At 42.1% G+C, this 12914-nt stretch overlaps 1 protein-coding gene across 1 annotated transcript in view; it reads left to right on the plus strand.

Annotated features, from left to right (window-relative positions):
- Positions 1–12914, plus strand: part of PLCL1 (phospholipase C like 1 (inactive)) — a 185362-nt gene that overhangs the window by 153763 nt on the left and 18685 nt on the right. Inside the window, exons 4-5 of the mRNA XM_065751389.1 lie at positions 6503–6578; positions 9622–9731. Of these exons, the coding sequence (XP_065607461.1) occupies positions 6503–6578; positions 9622–9731 (186 nt within the window). The remainder of the gene's footprint in view (positions 1–6502; positions 6579–9621; positions 9732–12914) is intronic.

A 12914-nucleotide genomic window follows, 5' to 3' on the forward strand; every position in this document is an offset into this window, starting at 1 on the left:
TTCTTTTTTCTTTTTTGTAATTCTCTCTCTTTTCCCACTAGTCCCTCAATTTCTCTCTCTGATAGCCACATCTATTCTGCTAAATTAGGACCTGAAAATGGTCCCATCAAAACTTTTCTTATAGACTGAAATTCCAGTTGGTGCTTTAGTTGGTCATTCAGCACAAGTGTGCTAAAAGCTGACTCCTTTCTATTGTTTTATCACAGACCAGGTCTGTCATGGTTTGGCCTGGTCTCCGTGACAAGGGGCCGAAGAGACCCTGCCCTGGGAGGGGGGTCTGGGAGGAAAGGGAGAAGTTAGACAGAGGGGGCTGGATGAGAAAGAACAGTGGCAATGAGATAAAGGAAAAAAAAACAACACCTTAGTTTACTAAATACAGCAGCAGAATGTGAAGTATTAGAATATAAGACAGTATGATTGAAATTGAAGCTAATAAATAAAATGCAAAAGTGAGTTTCTGAAACCAAAGTCTTTACTCTCAAGCTGAAGGTGAGATGGCTGGGGAGCACAGAGAACAGTCTTGTGACTCCCGGTCCTTTTTATTTTTCCCTCCAAATGGAAAACAGAAATGGAAAAATGAAGTCTCCTGGGAGTTGTAGTTCATTCTCCTGTTCTGAGACCAAGAGACCAGAACTCAGTAAGTATAGCAACAATCCATGGAACTGCAGCATTAACTCTTTAACTCCTAGTGCACTGCATGGTGTTATGATGTGGAATACTGATGAAAAACCATGGAACCATAACAGGGTCACAGCCTGCAATGCTCTGACGCCATATTTCTCCAGAAATACATGGAAGAAAAGCCATGAAATTGGAACTTAGGGTAAATTTTCTTTAGTTCCTTCTAGGAGTCTGTGTGAGGTTTCAGAGATTTCCAACTAATGTGGCCATCCCCAACAAGTATTACAGGGCTGGACCCATACAGGGTCAGATGCAGAAACCTGGCTTGGAGTGCACTGGGGCACAGGCAAGGCACAGTAAGTAGGTGGCCAGCATTTCTTCCCACATTTTGGTACCATGTGGGCATCCTCTTTACAACACTCGCTGGCACATGATTAATTGTCTGTCAGTTTCAAGTCCCAAGCGTCTGCGAGAAATGCTTGGTGCTAGAGGGAATCCTCTTGAAATTTTCATGTGCTCAGTTTGTGCTTCAGATGTTTTTCAGTTTGGCTGTGTTTCTGCGGTGGTTTTTGCAGCAGTAGAGGCATGATACGACACTTTCCCAGGCAGAATTCCTCGCTGTCTGAGGCAGGCACAGGAGAATGGGAGAGAGGGGGAAGCTCTCTCTCTTTTTTTTTTTTTTTTAATTTTTTTTTTTATTTGGTGTCTGTCGGTTTCTGTTCAAACTTCAGAATATTTATGAGTAGATTCTTTGAACTGTCCCTTCACTATCATTTATCTTACCAGCAAAAGCAGTGCTTTAATTTGCCCCGGGAGTTTTTCCTGTCTTTTTTTTTTTTTTTGTGAGACTCCACTGTGTTAATTTCCTCTCCCTTTTTCAATTTCTAGAGTAGTTTGGTAATAAAAGGATGAAATTGGTTTGTAGCACAGGAGTTAAAATAAGAATAAATAACATTTTTTGTTCATTTTTTGGTCATCTCGTGATTAAACATTATTACAAACAAATTCTTGTGAGTTAAAAAAAAAGGAATTTACTGTAAACATACTTTATATTTCACTTATAATTTATTTACCTTTGTAATAACACTTAACAGGCAGGACAAAGTTAAACATCTTTCTGCAAATGTGATCTTGAAGTTGATATTGCAGGCAGTGCTTAGACATTTCAGTAAGCCAGGTCTGTTATATTTTCAGCCCATTGTCTGTTCCACCTCCTGATTCTCATGGACTGTGTATTAGAGAGCTCCTAGGTTCATGCAGCTCCCACCTCCTGTGCTTTTGTGAGGAACCTGCCTGGTTTCAGCAGGGCACTTCAGGTAGATTGAGGCAAATCAAGTTTAAGCTGATTGTTTTCAGCACTTTCTAAGAGTATTTAAATTAAATGAGCAACTTTGCAGGAAAAAGAAATTAATACACGCAGATGAGATTTTGTATTTCTCATCCCCATTGGTTTCTTAAACGTGACGTACTTCTGAGGTGTATGCCATGTGTGTCTTGTCACTCTGAACAACCTCTTCCCTTCTCATTGTGAGAGCATTTCTTGCACTTCAACCTCTACAGCATGCACAGTGTTGGTGTCCCTTTTCCCCCAATAAAAGTAGCAAGGCCCCTGATGGAGGTGCAGGACCCCGCTTTGTTCCATCCTTGTGCCCTCCTTGCAGGCTGCTGTCTGTTGGGATGCAGAGCCTGGTTCTGAAGTGAGCGGGATCCACATGGTGTAGAAGGGGCATGGCAAGCTGGCAGAACAAGCAGTGAGTCTCAGCTTATCTTGCTCCCTGGATTTCAGCGTGATGTGCAGAGCAAGTTCTGATCTGATGCCTTTAGGAATAACTTTAGTAAATTGCTGTTCTATACTCTTCCTTCTTCTGCATCTGTTTTAAGAAAGTTTTTCTCATTCACCCTATTCCTCTTGCTTACTTCAATAGGTGTACGCTGCTGGTCAGCAAAGTGCTTCTCAGAGCTCCTGTAACAGAACCAAATTTTTATGTGGCTTCACTGCCATTTTCGTCCATGTTTTTTTCCTGTAGTTACTTGAAACATATCACTCTCAAAGTAAGTCTTTCAAATATGAGAAAAAAGAGCTGTCCTGGGTCTGAGTGGACCCAGATATCAATACAGTATCCATCCTTTAAAGGTTGCTTCTTACTATGTATTTGTGGTCAGTCTCTTAAAGCTCAGTGTCACAGTGGTGAACCACAAGTTTCCAAAGGGACGAGAACATCTCTTGCTTTTGTAGGGCACTGACCAAACTGAGTTGCCATTTGGGAGCTGCTGTTAAAAAGCCACCTGATGGACTCCAGGCAGGTGAGTGGTCTTTAAAAGTGCTTCGAGAGCACTGCTCAGCAGGGATCTTAGCAGTGCAAAGGTGTATGGAAATTCAGGCTGCAAAAAGCCCTCACTCTTCACATCTGAGACATATTGCTAGATGTCATAACGTTACTGGCAAAACTGGGCATTGGAAATCTTGGACTGTTGTGTGATTTGTGGGGTTACCTTCCCAGCAGAAAATCCCACAGCTCCGTGTTGTATTTCAGGCTTCTGGTTCTTGTCTTGGCATCACTAGTAGAGGTAGCTGACATCCACAGGCAGGGCTTTGGGTTGATGCCAGCTGGAAAAGCAGGGGAGCATTCAGCTTAGGAGTTTCTGGATTCATTAAGAAGCAATCCCAGAAAAAGAGAGGAAAAAAAAAAAGGTGTTTGTAGATGCCACAACACAGGAGTGAGTGCAGGAGCAGTTGACATGAGCAAGGCCATGGGGCTGACAGTTGGGCCTGCACAGAGGTGCCTGCAGCCAACATATTGTGTCCCTGGCCAGCATCCTTTGCTGTGGCAAGGAAACCTGCTGCTTGCTCTCCTAGGTCCAGCGTGGAGGTGTGCGTGGAGCCCTGGCTTTCTAGCTGTGGCTTTCACCTCCTTCTACCTGCAGTATAGACTGTGTACTGAGATATCATTAGTAATAATTCCAGTAAACAGTTACCAGTGACAGCATTTTAGGTGATCCTTACAGGAATAACTTTGTAAATATTCCCCACAGAGCTTCCATGCATGTAAATGAAAACATACAAGAGGAGAAAAAGAGACATGGATTTTCACAATACTGTTTGACTATTTTTTTGAGGATTGTATAAGTTCTGTTCCCAGCATTTGCTTTAAAACCTTTGAAGAGTATCTACTGAGACAGACTTAAAGGGAAAAAACAAAACAAAACAACACCCACAAAACCAAAGCCCAGTGCTATCATTTTATTCCTGGATAGCAGTTACTTACCTGTCACGCTACTGTCTGTATTAATCCATCTCTGGTTCTTTGAAGCAAACATTCTTGCTTCATCTTCACACTAACCTGTCTCTGTGATCTTTTGCTGCATAGGTGGGAAGCATATTTTTGGCTTGAACTGCTGAAATTTCAGACATGGTTCTGCTGGGAGCAGTTTCTGGCCTGCAGTGCAGAAGGTACTGATCCTTCCTGGTGTTATCACACCTGGTAAAGACACTGTAGACCCTCCAAAATCATGTACTGTAATTGGGCCAGGTTGTATTCTTTCTTCCTAATGCTATTTCCTAGAGAAACATCTGAGGGCAAATGCCAGGTGATGAACTAAGGGCATCATTTAAGCCTGGTCACTGAGCCAAGGGCTCTGAATTAGTTCTCAGGATATGTCACAGGACAAAAACAGTTTATTATGTCAGGAATGCCACTGTGTAAGAGGACAGGAACAGCTTAAATTCTGCTGCATGATCTGTTTTTAATTGTTCTTGCTGAGAGCCGTGATACTTTGATGTCAGCATCAAAGGAGAGGAGTGCCGCTCTACCTGCTCTGCAGTAAAGGAAAATTGACATCCTCTTGCCACTTTTCTTTTAGAAACAAATGTGATGCCTTCACGTTTGGTAATCCAAAGACAGCTGTACCAGAAGCTCCTGGGAATGGATCCAGTAGTTGGGGAAATATATGGTCAAACTCATGTTACCAAGTTGCATGTAAAAACTCACGATTCTCAGACTTGTTTTTTGTGTGTTGCAGCTGTGACTCTCAGAAACCAGGTCAGGTACTTGCTTGATCTGTGTACGTGAGTCAGACACGTTGGCTGAGTTGCGCTGATCTCACTGGGCTGCTCCCTGATGCTGCTACAGAGGAATTGTAGCTGCAGACCTGCACTGGGGTGACAGGGATGTGGCCAGCAGTGCCTGGCTGCAGGCACCAGGTCTGCATACCTATGAGATGCATGTCAGGCCTCTGGCTGCCTCCTTAGTGAGTCTCTTTTCTGTTCAGACTGGCTGCAGCACATGTAGTTGGCAAATGAACGTCTCCTTCTGTGCAAACTAACTGCATGCTGCAGCACACAAAAGCCAGAGGGTGGGTAGAAATTGTCATTTCTTTCCAGATGACAAGTGAAAATACCAAAGAGCAAAAAATCAACACGATGCATGAACAGGCAAGTAACACACAGTGAAAGGCAAAGGATACTACCTAAAGTCATGTAACTCTCAGGCATATCTACTGGGCATCTGCTGTTGAAAAATAATTTTGCACTCTTATAGATGTATCAGGCCTCTTTCTTTCTGCTTGTGAATCCGGTAATGGATTTTATTTTTCTCATGTTTTTGTTTACGTTGAAGTAAAGGCGTAGACATTTTTATTAAAGTAAGCCTTTCTTAATACCTTTATTTAGCAATGAGATGGCATAAGCAGCAAAATTTGGATCTGAATTTCTCCAAGACTTCAGAGTTTGTGTGTGATGTGTGGAAATATCTCCTCCCTTGTATCTAAAACAGCAAGGCATGCTAATTTGTGAGGGTTGGCTTCATAATGCTTCCACCAAAATCAGTGCAACTGACTGGTTGTGTTTTCAAATTTGTGCATTTGACAGTAGGGATGCTTTTTACAGTTGTAGCTCTTTGGCAGAGCTTTCCGGTGATGGTTTCTGTATTTTCAGAAATTAAGCAGTACTTTGCTTCATTTCTAATTGGCACTGCTTTCATTCTGCCTGGGTTTCGTGATGTAAGTCCCAGGAGAGTGAGATTATTCTCAGGCATAATTTGCTATACAACATGTTCTTTCTTTCTGTAACAGACGTATGTGCTACCTTCTGCAATTTCACAGAATAAGCACCGAAACGATTTGTTTGCTTGCCTGGGCTTCTGAAGAGCTTTGAAAGGATTGCTAATGTCAAAGGAGAATAGTAGCTGCAAGAGGCTCAGCTCAGGAAACGTGCCACATAATGGACATTTCATCTGTATTTTTCTTAAGGCTTACTCTAGGAAGCTGCACAAATTAGGATCTCTCTTGAAACTTGTGAGTAGTCCTGCTGAAACTACCTGGCTGACTTCTTGCTCTCCCTTCAACATCAACACCGAGATGCTGAAAGCTGTATGATTTCAGTCTGAATTTCTTCAAAGAGAACCTCAAGCAACTGAACTGTTGGAATCACTGTACTGCATAAAGTTACACACAGGCTTAAGTACCTCTCGAGATCAGCACTACTCATGTCTTGGTGACATTTTTGATAACAGCTTATGCTAAGGACTGTATTTACTTCATCCATTTCAAGGAATGTACTAATTAGAAAGGGCATAGTTTCACATAGAATGAGTTCTGTTTGTCTGCTAACTCTGCTTTCTCCTGAAATCACTTCACATTATTTACAGTATGTCTCACTGATGTAAAACAGCTGTTCTTTCATTTCTGGAACAAAACATCTCCTGAGCAACTGTCACTTAGCTTAATATAGATCTAGGGGACCTGGTATGAAGCAGTGATCCAATCTTTACGGTTTTGTATGCAGAACAGAGCTCTTCCTGAGTTTTACCTTTGTTGCTTTTTGTGGATGGGATGTTGCAGAAGACACTAGTAATGCTGTTGTTTTTCATTTATTTTCTGACAGATGATTCAGGAGAGCAGGGTTCTTATTGAGACGGCAGACATCACTCACGACAAGATCGTTCAGTGTCAGAAAACAGGTAATCCTTCTCTAATGTGCAGTTCTGGATGGGAGATGGGAAACAACCTGCTGTAATTTTCTTACAGTTTGTGACTGTGCATCATCTTTCACCTGATAGTTAAGTGAGCGTCCTGGTCTTCCTTAGGAGGCTCTGCCCTCCTGAAGGCTCATCCTCCAGCAGCAGTGGATGTGTAGATCAGGGAAGAAAGCTCAGCTTTCATCTCAAAATCTATTTCTCCATTTGGTCTGCAGACCTGAAATGTCTGACAGTATTTAAATTAGTCAAATGAACCAGAAAGAAATTCAATTAAAAAGAGTGAGAAGATATGCTGCCTTTACTGAGCCCTGTTCTCTTGTCACAGTCATCCCCGTAAGCACACTGTAGGCAAAAGGTTTTGAAACCCACAGGACCAAGCTCTAAAATCACTAAATTTTGTCATTTAGGTTTGCTTTAGATCTTGGAAACTTGCACCAATAGAATTCTGTTGCATAAATTGAATCCATGTGGCCACAAAGCAGTGTAAGTGGGCTTAAAGCAGATCGTGCACTGCTGTTATGTTCTATTGGATGTCTCTGCCTGAGCTGGGACTCTGTTTTGCATATATCAGTAAAAAAGAGGAGATGGTTTCCAAAGTGGCCACCCATATGCTGTTTGCTCTGCCACATGCTCACACTCCTTTTCCAGGATGGTAGGAGTTACTAAAATGTCTGTGATTCACAGCTCATCTTATTCATGCAAACCCCTTCATCTCTTATTCAGGACAGCAACCCAGACTCCTAACTGGGACATGTTTTCTGTACTTTACAATGATACACAAAAATAATCTCTGCTAGAGAGATAAGTCTTCACATTTGGCAGTGTTAAGATCTTAATCCTCTACAACTAAATCCATCAGCTTTCATGTATCAGAAACCATGCTGAATAAATTCATGCAGTGAATTTATGGGTTTACACTGAGGAAATAAAATCTGCTTTCAGTCAATTTATTTGTATAGTTGCACCTTTTGTAACCTGCAGTGAACTCCTAAGCTCAGTAATGCAAAAACAGTAGCTACAGTACTTAATTCATGGTCTCAGATGTAGTCTTTTGTGACCATAACAATTTTAAGTACTGTTTTTTCCAATAGTCACTTTTGGATTTGGCAAGTGAGACAATCTACACACATTTGCTTCTATTAAATGTAAATAATGAATGAAACTGGAGCTTTGTAGTAAATGCTTTAATTCATCTTTTTTAACTCATCTTTTAGTTAGAGGAAACTTGAAAACTGATTAAACTTGTTTTTAAGTGTTATAAGAGCAGGCTGGAACCCAGTATTTATTCTTTGAAATTCACAGCTCTAGAGCAGTGGCCAGAGCTGTGGTAGCAAATGGAGGAGAGGTGGTACATCTTTCTATATTTGAAGGGCTTCGTCTTTGTTGTGCCTTGGCTCCTCCGGTTAAGATGTTAGAGGTAAAATTGCCTATGACATTGTCCTTCACCAACCTCAGCCCAATCCCTACTCCCTTTGCAAGTACATTCCCACCCTGGTTTGACCCAGGCATGTTCCACAGGACCCCAGATGACTTCTCAGGTTCTGATTTGTGGTTCTATTTATTTATTTTTCATGTGTGGTATTGATGCTTCTTCCCACCGTTCAACAGGCATTAGCAGCTGCCTCTATGTAGGGTAGCATCATCTCCAGTCAACGGGTGAGGAAGTGAGTTTTGGGGGAAAAATAAAGTATGCTATGTAAAGGCAGGGCTGTCTTAAGTGGGACTGGGCACTATAGACCTTCCTAGTACTTCAGAGGACAAAGCAAGTCACCTGACTATTTCCTTTCTCTTATTCGGGTTATGTGATTTGTAAGTCTGTTAGCACGAGGCAGCTTACAGGGGAATCTTGCTTGAGGTGCAATTATTTAGACCATTTTCCAAAGGAAGTGTTGCAGGAGCTCTGTTATCTTCCTGGAAAGTCTGTGAACAAGTGAAGTTCTGGAGAATAAGCAGCAGATAAGCCTTGCATTGTGCAAGGTTGAACTCCTTCAGTATTTCTCAAGCTGTGGCTCAAGACGCCTCCAGATTGGGTCCAGGGTAAGAGGAAGGCTATTGCCAGTTTTCAGGAAGAGCACTGGGCAGACTGGTGCTGACTGCAAGCCTGCCTTGGGGCATCAGGAGCTGTCTCCTTCAGCAGCCATGCTAAAATAGCTGTTCTGTGCAGGTGTTCTCTGTCAGGTGTCAGAGGGGTTTCTTTGATGTGATTTCAACAAAGCTCGAACTTGTGAATGATGTTTGCATTAAAACAGTAGGGGAGGGAGAGCTACGAAACTGGAGATTGGTTTCTTCAGCTAGAATGGGCTTCAGATGTTTTTGAGTGATTTAGTGCCAATTAGGCCTTTGTAAAGTAAAAATTAATGGAACACAAGCAGCTATTTCTCCATTTTTTTTCTCTTCATTCTCAGCAACCTTAGAGAAATGTTTGCATACAACTGTGCAAATCTCATAGAATTGGTGAGCTGATCAGAATCATTATGGTTTTTAATCTGCTCCTAGATTTCTCCAGTTCTAGTATCCAGCAATGAAACGTCACGGTTGCCAGGGCTGTGGTTGGAAGTCTCCATTCTGCAGGCTGCAGGAACAGCAATCCTACCATTAGCAGTGTGCATTCATGAAATTGGTATTGTGGAGTACAAGGGTTTTTCCATGTGTCTGTGATTAAGATTAATAAGAAGCTGTGCACCCGAGCCTGTATTTGCTGTGCTGCACAGGTATCTTCTGATATCTGCCAGGTTGCCTCCCAGTCATCCATTGAAGGAGAGTGACAAATGATAGCCTGTTGTCACAGTATTTCAGCAAAGCAGACTGCAAGCAGAAGCACTGGAGGAGTTTTTGTGCAGGGATCAGGCGCGTGCAAGGTTACACGTAACACTTCTGTTCTGAAAGGTGCTCTCCAGGATCAGCATTCTGATGGGGAAAAGGAACAGGATGTAGGAAGCAGCAGTTGTGAGGAGAAAAATGCTCACTGAATGTTTTGTGGGGGAATCAATGATACAGAGGGTGATGCAGTGATCTGTTTTTTTAGGAATGGAATTCCATGAAGAGCTTCATAACCTCGGGACAAAGGAAGGTTTGAAAGGAAGAAAATTAAGCAAAGCCATTGAAAGCTTTGCATGGAATATCACAGTGCTGAAGGTAAGCACAGAAAACACCGCCTCATGCCTCCTATTAACAAATCTTCGGTCTTCTTAGCTTGTCTGTTGGTACTGTCTTAATAATATTGGAGATGCATTTTGTTTTAATGGAATGTATAAATTACTCCCAATTACTGAGTGTTATTATATATATTTAATCACAACTGTGGTTTGGAAGTTATGGAGAGGAATTCATGTAAGCCCAAACAAAGGAGGAAACATAGCTCATTAGTTTGCGTGCTCATGGACCTGATTTCATTTGCCTGTTCTGCCTTCACACACCCTGAACGTCACCTGACACTGGTTTTTACACACTTCATTTGTAATATGAGGACAAGAGTGTCTCTTGGGTAAGCTGGTGAATGGGGTAGGCTGTTACAAAAATAACACCTGACAAATATTATAGGTCCTGCAGATGTCAGGGATGTGTTTCAAAAGTGAAGCACCATGTGAATGACTGAAAGAGATTCCATCCTGGCAGTGCTGTGACATGCTCTGCACTGAGCACTTAGCTCTCCAGGATTCATTGACAGGTTCAGCACTGACAGCCTTAAATTGCCATGGCAGCTGGACATCTGGGCCTGGGTGAGGATGCCCTGGCACAGCCTATGATGGAAAGAGGAGAGGATCTGGTGTGGCCCCATCAAATGGCAAGGAGAGGACTTGAGCAAGGCATTCAGGTTATCAGCATTCAGCTCACAGCTTGCTTCACAGCCTCATTTCCCACCTTGCTCTGATAGAATAACACTTTGCTCACTCATGTCCCCTTGCTCCATCCCTGCCAACTTGCTCCCTTCAGCTCCCATTAAGTGGGCTGCCCTGTCCCTAGCCTTCCAGAACCTTTCCCTTCACAGGGCAGAGGGAATTTTTATGAGGTCACTAATCAAATAGACATCAAAACATGACATGCAAGAGCAGTAGGAGGTTGCAGGCCTCAGCCTCTTAGAGATGGAAAGAGCACTGACAAAAAGGAATTGGGAATGGAGACTCTGAGGGGCAGAAATGGGTGGGAGAGGGTGGTGATGTGAAGAAAGCACTAGAAGATATGGGGGGCACTTGTGGTATCTTGATTCACTGTGAGAGAGGGAGGGGAAAAGGCTAATGCAGTCAGCATAGGCACGGTTAATAGAACCTCTGATGAAGAGAAAAGGCAGCCAATTCAAATGTGATGGAAGGAGCTGACCTTTTCCAAGCAGTGTAATTAAGGTGAGTAGCTACAGAGAATAAAAAAGTGCACTAGGCACGATACATCATTCTGAATGCCTTTAGTTGTGTTAGGTAAAATAAACACCTCACATTCAGTCATTGTTTGCACAGTCAGGGCTACTCTAAACTTCTGCATTTTTAGATGCTTGTCAGATTAGAAGATCAGACCGTTGTGGTGATCTGTGATTAATGAGAGTGTGAATGGGGTATCAGGGAAACATTTCCCATGAAAAATATTTGCTGCCTAACACATACTTTCATGTGTCAAAGAACATTATGAACATTTAGTCAAGGTCAAGGAATAAATTGTGAATAGTTTCTAAGCCGTAGCCTCTTGGGTTTATTTACTTACATATTGAAGTACCAGCAGTGTAAGTTGCAGCTACTACTGATGGAAGAACACACAAAACACCTTTTCATTTTGACTGAAGTCCAATTCAGCAGTGACGGGAGGCAAAGAAGAACATGTTTGTACTTCAGGTGTTTGATATGAAACAGTTGGTGATTGTTCCTTTTTTTAAACTTCTTTTGTTCTCTTAAAAAATACCATATTTCAGTAACCCTGCCCCTAACAAACCTACTGGGGTTGCAGCTGCAGCTCGTGTTTAGCACTGATTCTCCCCAGTTTGCTGATAAGAGCTCTCTGGGAGGTGTTGGTGTGGAGAGACTAACAACCCTTCCCCAATAAACTGAGGTGTCTTGTGTATGCCCAGTCTCAGGAGGTCACTACAGATGCATTTCACCAGCTGTTGGCATAGTGAGGTAAGAAAATAAAAGCAGCCTTGCAGCATCTAGCAGATGCATCATCACTGGGTGAGGTGAGAGAAAGGCAAAGCATCTCTGGGAGGAAGCTTTTTCACGTGCTTGGGGTTGTTGGAGGCAGTTCTGATGTGCAACAGTAGTCAGCTTTTCCTGCAAGTTTGTGCCCATGAGCAATAATGTGTTGTGCTCGCGTGCTTGCCAGATGATTAACAGTCTTCCTAGGATAGTGAAGGAAAGGCATATTTAATTAATGTATTATTTATAAATATTCATTGCAATAGGTGAACTTTGAATACAGAGAGAGGATGCAGTAAAAAAAAAAGCTCCAGGCAAAATCATGAAATAGTAACAGAGTGTAAGATTGGAGTACATTTTATAAAAATCATAACTGCTGACATTCTTCATGTTCCAAAATACCCTGGAGTATTTTTTAGTAGGTTTGTAATGAGAGCAAATCAAAACAATGTTATTTTCTTCCTTTAGTTTATATAAACGTGATTACAGATTAGTAATACCCATCAGAAGGACAAGCTGTTTACCAGAACATAAAGATATTGGTAAGAACAGGGACAGAACAACTCAATGGCAATCTAACAAGTCTATTCTTGATGTTTATTATTAAAATGTTATGTATTTCTGTTTGAACCCATGTTGTGTAAAGTAGTATTACACACACAGTCAGTAATATTGAAAAGCACAGTGTAATTACAATAGGCAGAATAATTGTTATTTCACAGTGTAATTAGTCATTATGATCTCAAATGCAGTCTTGCTTTCATTTTTATTTCTGTACTCCTCTATTTCTGTACTTTCGTTTTTCTTTTTGTACTTATACCACTGAAGTGCAAGGGTAGCAAGAAATGTGTTTATCACCTCACATGAGCCATGGTGCAGGGAACCATTTGTTACCTAAAGACTCTGCCAAACTGCTTCGCTTGGGTTCGCCACAAATTCACAGTACATTTTCATGAGGTATTGTTTAGTCGGTGTTAAAATAGCTAATTGCATGTATCACTGAGTGAAGGGTTTCCTGTGGGTACGTGAGTGTGTAGGCACCTCTCATTTCTCCCCGTGTGTTGGCTTTTGGGTCAACACGTGTAGATATGTGCAGGCAGGATTCATGTAGAGCTGGCGTGGGGTGATGCTGGATGCTGCCCCTCCTGGGGCCCTCCTGTCTGCTCCCTCTGCCTCTCCTGTGGGATTTGCTCCCAAGTGT

Source organism: Cyrtonyx montezumae, unplaced genomic scaffold (genome assembly GCF_038088225.1).
Source record: "Cyrtonyx montezumae isolate F1298 unplaced genomic scaffold, pur_monq_1.0 scaffold_7, whole genome shotgun sequence".
In the NCBI taxonomy this organism is placed as follows: Eukaryota; Metazoa; Chordata; class Aves; order Galliformes; family Odontophoridae; genus Cyrtonyx; species Cyrtonyx montezumae.